General features: G+C 34.7%; 1 protein-coding gene across 22 annotated transcripts in view; it reads left to right on the top strand.

Moving 5' to 3' along the window:
- Positions 1 to 8,982, top strand: part of SNX14 (sorting nexin 14) — an 88,388-nt gene extending 79,406 nt beyond the window's left edge. For 20 of the 22 annotated variants that reach the window (XM_063098161.1, XM_063098155.1, XM_063098151.1 and 17 more), the window contains 3 exons: positions 5,353 to 5,444; positions 6,128 to 6,184; positions 7,108 to 7,285. In XM_063098161.1, the coding sequence (XP_062954231.1) occupies positions 5,353 to 5,444; positions 6,128 to 6,184; positions 7,108 to 7,146 (188 nt within the window). In that variant the 3' untranslated portion in view covers positions 7,147 to 7,285. Of the gene's footprint in view, positions 1 to 5,352; positions 5,445 to 5,928; positions 5,999 to 6,127; positions 6,185 to 7,107; positions 7,286 to 8,912 lie in introns of those variants that run through there. The other 2 variants (XR_010023702.1, XM_063098152.1) reach the window with 2 other exon arrangements.
- The last annotated feature ends 10,125 nt before the right edge of the window (positions 8,983 to 19,107 follow it).

Below are 19,107 nucleotides of genomic sequence, written 5' to 3'. Positions count from 1 at the left end.
ATAGAACTACAAGAAGAAACAGATTAATTCACTATTACACTTGGAGACTTCAAGACCCCTCTATCAGAAATGGACAGATGCAGCCAGCAGAAAATCAGTAAGGGCATAGTTGAACTCCATAACATCATCAATCAACTGAATATAATTGACATCTGTGGATTATTTCATCTAACAAAAGCAGAATACACATTCTTCTCAAGCTCACATGGAAGATTCACCAAGATAGACCACATTCTGGACCACAAAACACACCTTAAAGACTAGAAATTGTATGGTGTCTGCTCTCAGATCACAATGTAATTAAACTAGAAATCAGTAACAGAAAAGTAGATGGAAAATTCCCAGATACTTGGAGATTAAACAACATACTTCAAATAACACGAGTCAAAGAAGATCTCAAGAGAAATTTAAAAAATAATTTGAACCAAATGAAAATGAAAGCACAACATATCAAAATTTGTGGGATGCAGCAAAAGCACTGCTCAAAGGGAGATGTATATCATTGAATGTGTAATTAAAAAAGAAGAAAGGTCTAAAATCAATTGCCTCGGCTTTCACCTTAGGAGACTGGAAAAAGAAGAGCAAATAATTAAATTCAAAGTAAGCAGAAGAGAAGAGAAATAATAAAAATTGGAGCACAAATCAATGAAATTGAAAACACAGGAAATCAGTAGAGAAAATCAATGAAACCAAAAACTGGTTCTTTGAAAAGATCAATCAAATTGATAAGCCTCTAATTTGGGTTTTCTCTCTTATTTTCTAGAAACAATATAGAAACAAAAAAGTCTCTAGGCAGGCTAAGAAAATAAGAGAGACAACACAAATTAGAAATGAAAGAGGGAACATCACTAGTAATCCCATGGACATTAAAGGATAATAAAGGAACACTGTGAACAAATTTGATAACATATATGAAATAGAGCAATTTATTGAAAGATGTCATGTGCCAAAACTCACATGAGAAGAAATAGACAATCAGAAAGGTTTATATCTGTAAAAGAAAGTGAATCAATAATCAATAACTTCTAAAAGAAAGCACCAAGCCTAGATGGGTTCACTTGTTAAGGAAGTGAAACAACAAACATTAAGGAAGAAATCATACCAATTTTCTGTAATCTCTTCAGAAGATAGAAGCAGAGGGAATATTTTCTAACTCATTCTATGAGGCCATCATTACCCTAAAATCAAGACCAGATTAAGACATTCCAAGGAAAGAAAACTATAGACCAATATCTCTCATGAACATAGATACAAAAATCCACAGCAAAATATTAGCAAATCAAATCCAACAATGTATGCAAATAATTATACACCACAACCAAGTAGGATTTATGCCAAGTACGTAAGACTGGTTAAATATTTGAAAATCAATTAAAATAATTTATCTCATCAGTCTAGCTAAAGAAAAATCACATGATCGTATCAATAGATGCAGAAAAAGTGTTTAACAAAATCCAACACCCGTTCAGATTAAAAACTCTCAGTGAACTAGGAATAGAGAGGAACTTCCTTAACTTGGTAAAGAATACCTACAAAATATCTACAGGTGAAATCAAACTTGAAGCTGTCCAAAACCCTAAGATCAGGAAAGAGGTAAAGATGTCTCCACTCACCACTGCTTTTTTCAACATCATGAGACAAGAAAAGGAAATAAAAAGAATACAGATTGGAAAGGAAGAAATAAAACTGCTTTTGTTCCCAGATGACATGACTATCTATGTAGAAAATCTGAAAGAACTGACAGAAGAACTCCTGGAGCTTATAAGCAATCATAGCAGAGTTTCAGGAAGCAAGATTAATACAAAAAGTCAGTCACATTCCTATATACCAGCAATGAACAAGTGGAATATGAAATTAAAAACAGTACCATTTACATTAGCACCCAAAAACGTGAAATACTTAGCTTTAAATCTAATAAAATATGTACAAGATCTGTATGAGGAAAACTGCAAAACTCTGATGAAAGATATCAGAGAGATATTTGGGAATAATGGAGAGAGAGTTCATTTTTGTGGACAAGAAGACTCAGTATTATCAAGAAATCAGTTCTTAGCTTGACCTATAAATTATACACAGTCCTGATCAGAATCCCAGCAAGTTTTGTGGGTATTGACATACATTTTGAAGAGTATGTGGAGAAGCAAAAGACTTGAATAGTCAACACAATATTGAAAGAGAAGAACCAAGTCAGAGGATTGATGCTCCCTTACTTCAAAACACACTGTGCAGCCACAATAATCAAGATAGTGTAGTATTGGTGAAAAAATAGACAAATAGATCGATGGAACTGAATGGAGAGCCCAGAAATAGACCCACATAAATAATGCCAACAGATCTGTGACTAAGGAGCAAAGGCTATACAGTGGAGAACAGGTAGTTTTTTCTATGAATCGTGCTGAAACAACAAAACAAAAAAATCCACAAACAAAAAAATGAACCTAAATGCAGACCTTACACCCTTTACAAAAATTAACTCAAAACCAATTATATTGGTTAGAGCACGGGGTTATAACACCAAGGTCAAAGGTTTGGATCCCCATACCCACCCGCCTCCAAAAACAAAAAATCAATTAATAGACTTAACTATAAAAAACAGAACTATAAAACTCACAGAGATAACACAGGAGAATATATAGATGACCTTGAGTTTGATGATGACTTTTTAGTTGCAACATCAGAGGCATGAACCATGAAAGAAAGAACTGATAAGCTTTACTTCATTAAAATTAAAAATTTTCCTCCCCCCTCTGTATGAAAGACACTGTTAAGAGAATGAAAAGACAAGCCACAGACAAGAAGAAAATATTTGCGAAGGATATATTAAAGGACTATTACCCAAAATAGATAAAGAAATCTTAAAACTCAACAATAAGAACACAGCCTGTTTAGAAAATTGGCTAAATACCTTAACAGACATCTCACTAAAAAAGGTATACAGATGACACATAGACATATGAAAAGATGCTTCACATCATATGTCATCAGGGAAATGCAAATTAAAACAATGAGATGCCACTATATACCTATTAGAACAACCAAAGTCTAGACTGCTGACCACCAAATGCTGTGAGGATGTGGAGCAACAGGGCTCTCATTCATTGCTGGTGGGAATGCAAAATGGTACAGCCACTATGGAGGACAGTTTGACAGCTTCTTACAAAACTAAACAAGAGTCTTACCATAAGATCCAGCAGTCGTGCTCCTTGGTATTTACTCAAAGGAGTTGAAAACTTCTGTCCACACAAAAACTTGCACACAAATGATACTATAGTCGAATTGCCAAAATTTGTTGGCAACCAAGATGTCACTTAGTAGGCGAATGGATAAACAAACTGTGCTACCTCCAGACAATGGAGATATCACAGTACCTCAGTGCTCTAAAGAAATGAGCTATCAAGCCATGAAAAGACATGGAATAACCTTAGATACATATTTCTAAATGAAAGAAGCCAATCTGAGAAGACTTCATACTGTATGATTCCAACTATATGACATTCTGGAAAACTAAGGAGACAGTAAAAAGATCAGTGGTTACCAGGGGTTGGGGGTAGGGAGGGGTGAATAGGCAGGGCACAGAAGACTTTTAGGGCAGTGAACTACTCTGATACTATAATGGTGGATACGTGTCATTATACATTTGTCCAAACCCATACAATGTACAACACCATGAGTGAAGTGCAATGTAGATTGTGGATTTGGGGTGATAATGATGTGTCAGTGTAGTTCATCAGTTGTAACAAATGTACTACTCTTGTGGGGGATGTTGATAATGGGGGAGGCTATGCATATATTGGAGCTGGGTTGTATTGGAAATTTCTGTATCTTCTGCTCAATTTTGCTGTGAACCTAAAACTATTCTAAAAAATAAGGTCTATCTTTAAAAAAGAAGAGAATAGGGGTTAGGGCAGAACCTTACGAATTCTCAACACTGAAGAATTAGTTTTGTAATAGTTCTGCTGTTTTTGTGAAGACAAATATCTGCTCTGAGTATAAAAGTGGACATAATCTATTTTTGAGTAAGTCCTCTGTAGGTAAATGATGAAGTAAAGGTCTTACAACATAGTGACCCTTAGCATTCATGCTTTTAATAGTCTCAGTTTTGATGTTCGGGAACAACATGGAAAACCAGTGAATATAGTAATTTGTTACTTTGCTGAGGCACAGATTTGAATCACATCTTTTGTAAGACTTCGTTTGGGAAGGAGTAACTTAGCTAGTGAGTAAGCCTAGCATGGCTTTCTGTTGTCCTCTATTCTTCATCTCTTACTTAGAGACACCTGAAGGATCTGAAAGCATCACTTATATTTGTCCACTAGTTTCATGCTTATTAACTGGGAAATTCTATGTAGTATTGGTGAATTCAAGGATTCCCCGAGATCCATATTGGGCCACATATCTTGAAAATATCAAGGATGTCTTATGCTTATTGTAAATTGAACTTGACCTTTGCCTCTTAGGGTTAGATCTACCTTATGGAACCAAGCATAAAGTGAGAATTTCCTGTGAATAACAGTAAGAGTTTAGTTATGATGGGGGAAAAGGGAAAATATTTGAGCACCTTGTTTACTTAAGAATAGTTTTCTTTTCCTGTTTGGGGAAAACATTCAGTGAGATTTTAATAAGAATTGATTCTTTCAGGTAACGAATGACAGTGTTACGTGAGAGCTGTGCAGTCAGACATGAATCTGAACTTGTTGGACTCTAAATTAGTGTTTAAACATTTGTAGCGTTTTCCAAAATGATTGGTCCGTTACATGGTTAGTTGTAATTTATATAAAAAGTACAGAAATAAAATGGCTGTATTCATTGAGAAAAGTTTACCTTAAAATTAGTTAAAAATTTTTTCTGCTCTTAAGAGCACTATGAAAATATATTGAATAAAAAGTTGAAGCCATCCTCTCCCCACTGTGTAGAAATAGGCTCATGCTCTCATTTGGTGTTAATTCTCACATTTTTCTATGTATATCTATACATAAATGTACAAACATCATTTTAGGCTTTATTTTATTTATTTATTTATTTTACCGTAACGCGATAGTATAATATATATTATTTTCCAACTCTCTTTTAACTAAGTAGTATAAGCAGATGCTTTTACTATAATATTCCTGAAAGCTTGAGGTATGCTTTGTGCATTGTGAATGTCCAAAAGGAGGAATACTTGATACTTTGTTTCTCAATTGACCATAGAACACTTTTTCTAGCAGCCTCTTGCAGAAATGCTGGTTTGGAAAATACTGATTTATAGTTTTTGCGTAATATCTGGGAAACAGGGTGGAGATTTTGCTTTATAATCATTAATGTGAGTCACTTTAAATATAAAATCGTTTTACATGTGGCTTTCTTGTTTAGATCTGATAGTCAAGTGTATTGGTGAAGAAACCAAATATGAAAGCATCAGACTTCTGTTTGATGGCTTACAACAGCCAGTACTCAACAAGCAGGTAAAATTCTTTACAGTTGGTAGACTAGTGTTGGCTAGTTTTGGTGAATGACACAGTTTGGTGTCCTGGAATATTATTAGTTGCGTAAGTGACATGATACTAAATCAAGGCAATGCAATTCAAACATTTAGACAGAAAAAAGTGTTTTATTGGTGTTCTTTTTTTGCTAATTACCTTTTTTCTTTATAACACGAATTATTTTGATTTAAAATTTGTATGTATTCATTGTAGAAAATTTGGAATATATAGGAAATTTATGAAATAAAGTAGAAATTTTACAATAGGTAATTCTATCATTCAACTTACATAAAATAACCACAGTTAACATTTTTATGTTTATAGTCTATATATATTCTGTTTAGATCTTAATGCAGTTGCAATTTTGTGTTCTGCTTGTTTCTTTAAAATTTTTGTTACATATAAAATATTTAGCATAAAAATGGGTTATAAGGCATAGTAATACAATGTCCACATGCCAACACAGGTTTACCTACCACCCATTTTAAGAATAGAATATTATTGATGGTATTGAAGCTACTTTTCTCCTTGTTTTACATTGTCAATCCTGTTCCATGACATCCCATTTAGAGGTAATCACCATCATGAATTTTGTGTTTATATTTTTTATGTTTTTATTGTACAGTGCCTCAAAATTTATTATTACTATTTTTTCTGTGCTTTAGCTGACTTACGTTTTATTGGACATTGTGATTCAGGAACTGTTTCCAGAGCTCAGTAAGGTAACTGAAAAGCAGTAATTTTATTCATTATTCTCATAATGGTATGCTGACATTTATTTTTAGTTAGGGCCACAAAAGTTAAAGAAACCCTTGTGTGACTGTGATCCTTTAAAAAATGAACAACCTAAACAAATGGCTTTTTATATTTTCTTTATACAAAATGTCCAAACAGAGTGGATTTGGGGCATAAGAACCGAATAGCCTCTGCTTTGACTTCATCCCTTCCTTATTATAAGCAGATAGGAACCCTTTAAAGTCTTTCCAGAGGATGTTAGTTTGAGTCCTAGCACTAGAATGGGCCAAGTTCTTCAGATTATCATCTACAACATTGTATGCTATGTGTGAGAGACTTGAGTATTTTTTGAAGCACTTGAGTTTATATGAACTCAAGAGCACAAAATGAATTGTAATTAGAGCATGGTAATATTATATTGAATCTTACGAATTTTGAGTTTTGAGCAAAGGTTTAAGTGATTATTTTCTATTTATTTTTTGATTAATCCCTTTGGTTGGATGAAAAAACAGTATTGTTTAAGGCTGCAATATTGAAACAACATGTCACTTTTGTAGAGTAGACGAAATCAGATTTGGACTATTTTCCTATTATAAGCTTTCAAGTTACAGTGATATTAAACATATATTAAAATAGGGTGGTAATTACAGACATTTTATGTTCAATTTACATGGGAATTGATACCAGGAAACTTTCAGCTCTGTTTGAGACTTTGTAAGGTCTGTCACTATATGTTGCCATTTTTTCATCTCTAAAACATAGGAATCTGCTGCATATGCCAGCTAATTTCTTTTGGTTTACAATATGTGTATGTCTTAGATTAGAATTTTAATATACTAGAACTGTTAAGCAATCCACAAATAAACTCTGTCTTATTGTTTTCTAGTAAATGGATTTATTTTTACTTTAGGTACAAAAGGAAGTTGCCTCTGTGACGTCCTGGATGTAAACATTTGGATTTGGTATAACCAGCTGAAATATCTGCTGTGCTAGTGTAGTACAAATGTACTTTTTTCTTTTGTATATTCTTGTATATAATATCCTGTACTTCAGTGTCTGAAGTTTTGATTTTTTTTGTTTTAATAAAGACTAACACAAACTTAATAAAGATTAAAAGTGATTGGATTTCATAGCCATTCATTTTACACCTTCTATCCAAATTTTATTCGAACATATGCTATTTGTTATTGCCCTCTAAAATTCATACTCCTAGGGCTGGCTCATGGCTCACTTGGGAGTGTAGTGCTGACAACACCAAGTCAATAGTTGGGATCCCCTTACTGGTCATCTTTAAAAAATAAAAATAAATAAATAAAATAAAATTCATAATCCTCTTTGGGCAAAGAGATAAGAGCAATAACCTTTGTATTATATCACTTTGAAAATAATTATTTTTAGTATGGAGAAATAGGAGTAAGATCTGATTTGCTTTTTTATTAAGAGTTAATACATTTTAGTAGATTTGTTTTCCTTTTTTTTTTTTCTATATAGTTAGCTGTTTACCTATAAATAAAACATCCTATATGAGTTTTTCATAATAAACAATAAGGATTTCTCCTTATTCTTGCTGGATGACTGACAGGTTATAGCCCTATTGGGTTTGAAAAGTGAATACTAATGAATACTGTATTTTTGATTGTTTGGTTGCAACTAAGTTTTATTGAATTGTGTATAACCACATCCCAAAAGCTCATATAAACAATTTAGGCAAGAGATTTTTGGTTTATGTTGTTTGTTAAATCTTTAAAAGAAAAATATAGAATTAACTGTATTTCTTAAGAAAAGTTCATTTAAAAATTATTTTTAAAGATTCAGTGTTAATGAATTCTGGCACCTTGATCTTGGACTTTTCAGCCTCCAGAATTGTAAGAAATAAATTTCTGTTCATTATAAAAATTTTTTTTTTATAGATTCAGTGTTTAGAAATCTACTTACAATTTTTGGCCGTGCTGTGCTTTTCTCCTTGAGACAAATTTGTCTATCAAGATTGAGCATTTTGTGTTTGGTTATTGGTTGTAGTGTTTATTCAGAATATATTTATTGAGCTTCAACCATGTATTACACACTAAGCTGGGTAATATGGGAACTCTGAATATAATTTGGAAAACAAACACACTTAATTATATTATTCATTTATTTTTTCCAAGGTTTCAAAAAATGCTTGTTAGGTGTAAACACATTTTTGAAAAGGTTTCTTAGCAGTTTTATTTTATTTTTAAATACTTGAAAATTCTAGAATATGTATGAGTTTCTGTGAATCAGTGGTTTAATACCAAGCCTTGGATAATAAATATTCTTAGGTACAGGTGGAAAACTAATCAGGTTAACTATTCAGGTTATGTAAAATCCATAACATTTTGAACATAATTTAAAATGTCATGAGTGAACTGGAAAATAAAATATTCTACAGCCCTTTTTATGTCATCCTCACCTATTCTTGAAATTGTGATATTCTGTTTATTTAGATGAGAAAAAAAGTTATTATGGGTGTATTAGTCTGCTTGAGTTGCCACAACAAAATACCATAGACAGAACTTTACTTCTCATAGTTCCATAGGCTGGGAAGCACAAGGTCAAGGTGCTAGCAAGGTAGGTTCCATTCTGAGACCTATTCTTTTGCAGGCGGTCACCTTCTTGCTGAATGCTCACGTAACCTCTTTGTGCATATGTAGAGTGATAAAGAGAAATCTTGCTCTCTCTTCCTCTTCTTACAAGGCCACAATCCTGTCAAATTAAGATCCCACCCTTATGACCTCATAAATTACCTCCTAAGTGTTCCATCGCCAAATATAGTCACATTGGAATTTATGATTTCAACAGATGAATTTTGAGAGGACACGATTCAATCAATAACAGTGGGTGAGCTCTATTTAAAGGAAATGTGATGTATAAAAGTCTACACATACAAAATTAATAAGTAATTCACATGATAAAAAGGGAAAGGAACTAAAATGCAATCCCTGTTGTTTTCCAGGCATTTTATGTATATCATCATATCATCACAATAAGGTAGTGTTACTCCTATTTTATAGGTGAGGATATTGGGACCAGAGAGAGTAGTGAAGATAGAATTCAAAGTTAGATCTCTCTAGTCTTCATGTTCCTGTCATTGTTGCATCACGAAAGGAGCTTGTTTCCAAAAGTCGTAAATGTCTGAATCCCCTTTAAAAAGTATGCCCCCCTGGTGTATTTCAAATATTTTATTTTGCACATTCCATTTTTATGTGTATCCTCTAGTGCATGAACTTCGCAAAGAACATATTTTGAAATGTGTTTACATGAACAGAACCATCAGTATTTCTGGTTGGGGGGATGCAATGAAGTTAAATAGATGGAAAACACTTTGAAATTTATAAAGCACATTGTAAGATTGTGTTACACGTATTATAATTTAGCTGTAGATATCAGAGATAATGCAAAGTGGTTGAAAGCAAACATTTATCATTTATTGATTTACTAAAAAGTATTAGATTTTACAAGAGAGATATAAATAGAAGTCATTTGCCCACTGTTCTTTTTAGCAGACTGTATAATGATATATGCACAAGTTATAATTTCAGATACGATCAACAATATTAGAATAAAAATGAATGACTAAATGAATGAATGAACAAATGAGTATGTCTAGGTAGTCCACTATACTTCCATTTCAAAGATGCTGTCTGTGTTATATGCCCAGTAATCTCTTCAATGATGCTAAATACTCGGAGGAGAAATCCTTAACTTGAGGCCCATGGACCCCTGGAAGATTGTTAAATCCAGTGAAAAATATTTTTCTTATTTTGTTCTTTTATGTTAATTTGGTATTACTTATGATTTTTTTCTATCATGTTCTGTTATTGAGGTATTATCTCATTCTAGGTTATGTTCATGGTTGTGTTCCAATAAGATTTTGTTTGCATAAAGCAGTGGCAAGCAGGATTTGGTCCTTAGACTGTATTTTGCTAACCCCGATGTAGAAGGACAAAAGTGGGAGGGGAAAGGGATATAATTAGAAAAATTGTAATCAGCTACATATTAGGGGGCAGAGGGAAGAGGCGACAAAATCGAACCTTTGGAGGAAGGCATCTGTGCTTGGAGAAAGGCTTTGGTTACAGAGGAATTAGAATAAAGGAGTGAAACTACTCTGCATAATGAAATAAGAGAGGTATTTTCCTCAGATAGAAAAGTTATTTTCTTAATTAGTTATATTCTGTGGAGGGGGTGATGCTGGAGAAAGGGACTGTGGGACTTTGGAACTGAGAGAAGAGGGTGGCAGAGAGGTATGGAGAGAAGGAATCGCACAGATTTACTCATTTTATTCAACAAGTATTTATTGAGCACTCACTGTGTGCCAGCAGTTTTAGATGCTAAGGATATATTTGTGCATTTACAAGACTCCATTCGAACTGAAGGAGACAGACAATAAAATAAATAAGGAAATAGTATAGTATGTTAGAAAGTAATAAGTGCTCAGAAGAAAAATAAGCTGAGAAGAGAAATAGAGTGGTATGGGTAAGGTGTTATAATTTTAAATAGTGTGGTCTGGGACATTGAAGAAAAGATGTGAAGGAGATAAGAAAGCAGACCATCCAGATATCTGGGGTCCGTGTTCCAAGTAGAGCAATAGCAAGTGCAAAGGTTTGAGAGGAAGTGTGCCTGTTATGTAGGAAGAACAGTAAGGAGATGGGTATGGCACGGTCATGGTGAGTGAAGGGAGATAAGGTCAGAGAGGTCATGGGAAACCAGATCACAAAGGGCCTTGGAGGCCCTTGTGATAACTCATTTTTACCTATGATAGAAAGGTCTTGAGCAGGTGAGTAGCATGCTCTTGTATTTTAGCAGAATCACATTGGTTGCTGTACTGAATGTTGAGAACAGACTATGCCTAAAGTAGAGTAAAAGCTGATACAAAGAACTTGTTAGAAAGCTTTTGAATTGGTAGCTAAGAAAGAAAGAAAGGAAAGAGAGAAAGAAAAAGAAAAGATCACAATTTATTGAACTTTCAGAAGGAGAGAACAAACCTAAGGTTACTGGAGATGGGAGGGAGGGAGGAGGTTGGGGGAGGAACATAAAGAAACATGATTTGTAATAATGAATATGCTAATAATAATAAAAAAAAGTTTTTGAAGTAATTCAGGTGAGATGACAACAATTTGGATTACGGTAGTGCTTGTAGAGTTGTTGAGAAGTTGAAGTCTGGTTATTTTTTTGTTAGGCCATAGGATTTACCAATGGATGAAATGTGAGTTTGAGAAAAAGGAAGTAGCCAGGGATGACCCCAAGATTTGGCCTGAGCAATAGGAAGGATGAAGGGTCCATTAAATTACAAGAGGCAGATTGTGACTGGCACATGTTTTTAGGGGAAGATGAGAAATTCATTTTAGGACATGTAACTTTTGAAATGCGTATTAAACATCCCAACTAGAAATGCCAAATAGGGACATGTATTTTTGAGTCTGGAATTCAGGGGAGAGATCCAGGTTGGAGATCAAAATTTGGGAGTCACCAGCACACAGATGTAAAGTAATGAAACTAGATGATATCACCAAGAGAGTTAAGTGTAAGTAGAAAAGTGGTCCAGGGACTGTGCCCTAGGACTCTCCAGTGCATAACAATAAGGGAGCTGAAGAGGAATCCCCAAAGGGACTCCATGTTATGGGTTTGGCCAATACATTTTAGGAGCATTAATATCTTATATTGAGTATTAAGTTTTCTTTTCCATTATAATTCCCTACACTTAGACACCCAGTCAGTAAGGCTTTGTTTTACTGCTACTACTTTATACCACCTGCTTTTGGGAGTGAAGGGAGTACTATATCCATATTGCAGGACAATGCAAAGTGGCAAAAACTGGTACAGCATGGAGGGATGATAATGAGGTTACCTGAAGAAATTGTGGAGAAGCCCTGAGCAGCTGAGAGCATATGCATCAACCAGGACACTCTCAAAAATGGAGAGGAGGTGGAGAAGTTATTTTATTCAGAGATTTAATTTTTTTTAAGTGGCTTAAATGTCTGAAAAATGGGTGACACTGAAATTTCATTATAAGGAAATGTGTTTTAGATAATTTTCTACAGTTTGTCAGATCCATTTTAGTAGTACAGGAATGAAAACTATACTTTTGTGTGAAGGATTTAACACGTGTTACTTCGTATGTGGACTATTACTATTTAACTCCCTTCCTTACCTACACACACACACGCACACGCGCGCACACACACACGCTTCGAGAAGCTTTTTGACATCAGGTTTGGACTAGTTTAGGTTCTTGATTGCACGTGACCGAGTTCAACTCAATCTTGCTTTACAATAAGAAAAAAGATTTCTTGTCAACCCTTCAGATATTTGAGGAGGTTATTATGAACCGTCTCACCATAAAATTAAACTCCCTGTCTTGTTCAACTGCTCTTCAGAAATGCATCGTTCAGAGTTCATAAAGTGCTCTGGCTACTCTCTTCTAAATGCAGTCCAGTTTGTGTATGTTTATTCTATTTATTTTCTCCTATATATTCATTTTAAAGTGTACCTTGCAATATGAAAAATCATATGCAAGCAGTGGAAATAGCTGTGTTAGGTGGAGGAGCTTACTGGTGATTACTTTGCTTTTTCAAAAATTATTTTTAATGTTGGCATATACTCTTTCTTCCTTAGAAAGAAAGTAGGGTACCCAGAATCTAATTTCAAAAGTAAACTAGTAATCTCAGTATATAATGGGACAATTATATCCCTTGTTTTGGAGACAAAAATTGCACCAAAAAACTTTTTTTGTTTTGTTTTTTAATGGCATGTTTTCAGCTTAACACCGTAGAACATTCTTTTTTTTGTTTTTAAGTGGCTGGTGAGCTATATCTCATCCATCCTGGGTTTATGCCATAGGTTTTTTTCTGACCTAAGAAAAGCGCTTAATATTTGTTCTTGTTTAATTTTATTTTGTTAGATTCAGCTCATTGCTCTGGCCTGTCAAGATCGTGTTCTATTATTATTCTGTCATGCAGTTGTCTGCCTGCTCCTCCCAGTGTCTGGTCACCTACAGGCCAAAATTGCATGCCTGCCACACCTTCCTCACACAGTACTGGAGGGAAAGATTCACAGGGAGCCCCTGTCCAGGTGATGTGATGGAGCTGGCAATTGGCGTCCTTTGGTGGAGGTCTTCCAGTCAGTTTAGAATCCACCTAGTTGCCCTTGCATTATTTTAGTCCATTTTTCCCCATATGGTCCATAAAGATAATGAGAAATAGTCAGCTGATTATGTTTACCCTTTTTCCTCAGCTACCAGGAACTCAGAGCCTGGGCCAATCATCCATTTGTAATGGGTCTAAGTCAGTAAACTAGTAAAAATAAAATAATAACACGTGGTATATTTTGTTTTCCAGGGAAACAAAACCAATAGGAGATATATAAATATATAGGTAGAGATATACAGAAAGATTTATTATAAGTTATTGACTCATACGATTATGAAGGCTGAGAAGTCCCATGATCTTCCCTCTATAAGCTGGAGACCCAGGAAAGCCAGTAGTGTACTTTGAAGGCCTGAGAGCCCAAGATTTGATGGTGTACATTCCAGTTTGAGTCTGAAGTCCCGAGAATCAGAAGCTCCAAGGGCAGGAGAAGATCGATGCCCCAGCTCAAGCAGTAAGAGAGCAAATTTAATCTTCTCCACCTTTTTGTTTTATTCAGGTCCTCAGTGGATTGGATGATGCCCACCCACATTGGGAAGGGCCATCTGCTTTAGTTAATCCACCGATTTCAAATGCTAATCTCTTCTGGAAACACCCTCACAGACACAACTAGAAATAATGTTTAATCAGATACCCGCACATCCCATGGCCCAGTCAAGTTGTCATATAAAATTATCACAAGTGATAAAAGCTTTTTAAAAATGATATATTTATATACTGTATGTAATTTTAAAGTATTTAGCTATACAGAGTAAATCCTACTTGGGACTGTTTTATGTCTTATTTATTTCAAATTGTGTTATTTCTGTACTCATGACATAGAAAATCAAAAACAAGGACTGCCATATTTGAATTCTGTTTAAACTTAAACCATTTCAAATAATTAGTATTTTCTACCTAACTATAGATCTTTCAGTAATACATGTGTAAATTGGGCTTTGGGAGGAAAATACTGGTGCTTTCAGGGGAGGACTAATACTGATGCTAAATATTGCTGTTCCTCCACCTTGTGAGATAAGGAAATAGTCAGCATAAGGTTTAATGAAAGGATGGTGTTAAAGTGGTATTACTGGCTTGGCTTGTCATAGACCTGTTAAACTCTTAAGGGTTTATTGCCATATGGATTTTGCTCACTTTACTGGAGCATTTTTATGTGAGGGAAGAGTTGAGCATTGTTTGGAGAACTGGAAGTCTGGTGTTTCTACTTCCAGCTTTCCTAGATTGCTGTATGGTTGGAAGCAAATGATTAAATTTCTCTGAGGTGTCTCATATACATGAAGATGGGGCCACCCTAACATATTGGCGGTATGCAAAGAGGACTCATGGAATTCAGTGTCACCAGCTCTCGAGAGCTGGCTCAGATACTGGCAGTAAGTGCATGCGTAACATTTTAGGGTTTGGGTGCTGCCCATGAGGCTAAATTCTGCTGCTTTTTAACAGGAGGCCTGTAAATGAGGCCTCCAGTTTTAGATGTCTGTTTAGGAGAAGAAAAGGCTGTAATAGCAGACCTGTAGTTGGTTTGGGGAAAATGTGGGCTCAGCTCTGGAGCTGAGGGTAAGAAATCATGAGAAGGAATTTGTCCTGCAGAAATGGTTTGTGAAAGTGAACCAGAGAGTTATTTTTGGAGTTTGGTTTTTATAGGTACGTTGAAAAATATTTAGAATGAAAAAATTAAAAATTTTGATGGATGACTTTCACAGTCAAAAATTTTGGTATTCCCCATCACCAAAGGGAGAGCAAGAGCTAACCAATTTGCTGCTTCTTGCTGCAGAGTGGATTAGAGGTTTGGATCACTTCTTTAAAGGAGAATAATCCCTACTAGTTGTGATTGCTTCTGTGATGGGCAATAAAAGGGCACTGTGGAGGGTGAGAAAATAAAGGATGATATTTAGATACTAAAAAAGAAAAAAACAAAACACAAAAGTATTTGTTCCTGTAACCAAACTGCAGAAAGGCAGTAATGGAGTTGGCCTCTGCGTGACTCATCCAGCACTTGAATAGTGTCAGGTCTCTCTGTTGAAATATGTCTGTTGCCTCAACTTCTGTCATTCTTGCATGCCTTTATGTGCGGGCAGACAGTTACAAGAAACTGTGGTATCACGTGATGGTGCACAGGACAAAAAAGAGAGCTTGTTTCTCTCTGGATTTACGCATATATATGAAAGCCCGTGGAAAGATTCTTCTTTTATTGTCCTGAGTCACATGCCTATCCTTGGGCCAGTACTCAGACCAAGAGTATTAGACATTATAATTGTCAGGCTTAGATCATATGCTTTCACTTATGGCCAGGGGATTGGTTCTGTAATTAACTGTCCTGCCAGAACTATGTAGGGTAGGAGAGATATAGTGTCTTTCAAAGTAAATGTGGGGGCTCTTCCCAGGATTGAGAAGAGATCATGGATAGACAAATACAAGCTTGAATTTCTATTTTTAGATGCTAATTTGGTGATCTGTCTCTTCCACTTAGTGTGAACCAAGTGCAGGGATGTGTTTTACTTAGCCCTGCATCTCCTGTGTGTAGCCCAGCAGTACCTAGCACCAGGGAGGTGAACAAATATAAAAAGACTTTTTGGGCAGGAAGGTTATCTGAGTTGAGGTGGAATGGACATGAAGGGTTTTAAGCAGGGATGTGGCCTGTGATCAATGTCTTTCATCTTTTGTATGGCTATTGCCAGAGTGAAATGTTGAAGAGACCATGGCACATGCCTCTAGCCATTATTCTAAACCATTGTTGCAAGGTGATCATATCAACTAACCTTAGAATATGATATGTACTCATCCTCCCAGATCTGAATCAGAAGATTAAAGAGGTATTTCAGGAAAAGCAGGGAGCAGAGAGGAATGATGGAGGAGAGAAAGGGAAAGGGGCTGTTGTAGAGGTACAACCACTGAGAAGTTATGAGGGAGCACAAAGACTGGTGTTGATGAATTAGCTTGATTTAACCATTTCACAATGTGTACGTATTTGAAAACATCATGTTGTACAGCATAAATATGTACAATTTTTATTTATCAATTAAAAAATAAACAAAAAATTAAAAAACCCTAAACTATGATTTTAGATTGGACAAGAAAACCTGTATGACAATTAAAGCTCACTGTAAAACAGTATCAATAGAACAACAAGCATTTTCCCCAAAGGAATAAATTAAAAGTCAGAAAAAAGAATTAAAGACTTAAGTCAAAAACAGAAACAAAAGACTGATGTTTATTTTATTTTTTTTTCATATAATTCTATTGAACTGTGGCCAAAATATTGAATATTAAAGGAGGGTTCAGTGTCTTAAGAGATGCAGCTGTATGGACATTGACAGAAATAATGGGATGGTCAGGTGAGCTGAACACCAGAGGTGTAGAAAATGGCATTACTGAAGCATTGTGGTCTGTTTATTTTTGCACCAAGTGCTTGTAGTTATTCTGTTTCCATTTTCTATATTGATGAAAAGTTTGATATTCATACAATCTTATAATAAATAGAATAATGATCTTTCATAAATGATGTGGATTTGTGTTAATTTTTACAATTTATTAATATTTCTAATATTTAAACATTTTTCTCCCTCTTTTAGGCACCCTTGGTATTAAGCTTATGGCTGGTACCTATTGGAGATTAGTAGTTGTCTCAGCTCTGATATTGAGCCCACTGATGTCCCTTGATTAGTTTCAAAGGGGGTGACAAGGAATTTATTACAGGTGATAAAATGTAAGTACTGAAGTTTTGTGATTTATTTTTTAAATTTATATTTAAAATGTGAATTATATTGGCTTCCATTAACCCTCTAACACTACTCTGTCTTGTATTGTGGTAGGCTTTCCTGAATGGGGTAGAGAGGGGTAGAGTTAAGTAGTGATCAGATATTCAAGGAGCCAGCAACCTATGTTTTCTATGCTGTAATTTTAGAGAACAAGTTACTGAGGTTATATTACTAGTTTGTTCATTGTGACATTTATTCTTCAGTAGTGTTTGGAATCTCTGATTTTATAGCCCCATCTTTTCACTTTTACCGAGAGATAGATTTTCAATGAGAAATAAGGCAAGACTAAATGAAGAAAACTTGAATGGAGAAGTAAAACAGCTATGCTGTAGATGACCAGGAATGGTGCTATAAGCATTTATTAGTTATGACACAAAAGTTGCAGTCACAAAATCCAAGTTTCGTAATGTGATCAGTTTGTGAAATATTCAGGAACACTATTTATATTAATACTAATATGTAAAGTTTATGCATTGTGATTTTATCAGTAAAATAAAACATGTTTCTTTTTTAAATATATAGATTTCCTTATTTCATCTGTGGAGCTTAGATCTGGAAAAAAAAAAATCAGCATCCAGTTAAAAATATCAAGCTTAATTAAAAATTCAATTAGCCATTTTTTTTTTTTTTTTTTTTTTTTTGGTTTGGTTTAAAATAGTACCTTGAAATAGCTTAGGTGCTGATTTCATTACTCACATGCTTACAAATTATTTAATAATTACCTTACCGCCCAAAATGGTTTTAGTTTTGTCTACTTTTCTGGCATTTTTGACTTTCATAAAAATCTGAATGTCATACATATGGATGTACATTGTTGGGGGGAAAGTTAAGAACTGAATATAGTTTTCAAGACAGACTCAGAAGATAACATTTTTAAAATTTATTTTTTTCATTGTACATTTTTATGGGTATAGTTTATTGTTTCAGTAAATATTGTATAATGATCCAGTCAGAATAGTTAGCATTTCTGTCACCTAAACATTTATCATTTCTTTGTGGTTATAACATTCAAGATCCTTTTTTCTGGCTATCTTGAAATATACGATACAATATTATTAGCTATTGCCATCCTAGAGCACTAGAACTTATTCTTCTTACCTAACTGTAACATTGTATCTTTGTACCAGTCTAGCAACATTTCCCTGCTTCTGGTAACTACTATTCTCCTGTCTATTTCTCTTCTTTTCTCTCTCTTTAATTTATTTCTCCTAATTGACCCATCATTGTATATAATATGGAATAAAGTATGATATTTGGGTACATTCATGCTGTGTGCAATGATCATATCGGAGTGCTTAGTATATCCATCACCTCAAACACTTGTCACCTCTTTGTGTTGGGAACATTCACCATCATCTTGACTAGCTATTCAAAGATACACAGTATTTGGTTGTTGACTGCAGTCTTCCTACATTGTTATAGAACACTAGATCCAATTCTCCCTGTCTCTCTACAGTTTTGTATCCACTGATCACACTTGCCCCATCCCCTCTCCCCCTTGTTCCCACCAGTCTGTAATAACCACTATTCTACTCTACTTCTATGAGATCAACTTTTTTAGCTTCCACATGTGATTGAGAACATGTGGTATTCCTCTCTCCATGCTTGGCTTATTTTGCTTAACATAATTTTCTCCAAACTCATCCATGTTGCTGCAAATGGTAGATTTTCTTTCTTTTTTTATGGCTGAGTAATATTCCATTGTGTGTGTATGCCACATTTTCTTTATCCAATCATTTGTTAAAGGACACTTAGGTTGATTCCAACTCTTGTGTATTTTAAATACAGCCACAATAAACATGGGAGTGTATGTATCCACTCGACTTGTTGATTTTCTTGCCTTTAGATATATATCCAGTAGTGGGATTGCTGGGGTCATATGGTAGTTCTATTTCTGGTCTGAGAAATCCCCATACTGTTTTCCATAGTGGCTGTAGTAATTTACATCCCCACCAACAGAACATAAGAGTTTCCCTTTCTCTGAATCCTCAC

This window comes from Cynocephalus volans, chromosome 5 (assembly GCF_027409185.1).
Source record: "Cynocephalus volans isolate mCynVol1 chromosome 5, mCynVol1.pri, whole genome shotgun sequence".
NCBI classification, from domain to species: Eukaryota; Metazoa; Chordata; class Mammalia; order Dermoptera; family Cynocephalidae; genus Cynocephalus; species Cynocephalus volans.
Note: the sequence above shows the minus strand (reverse complement) of the source record. Positions and strands in the feature narration are given on the sequence as shown.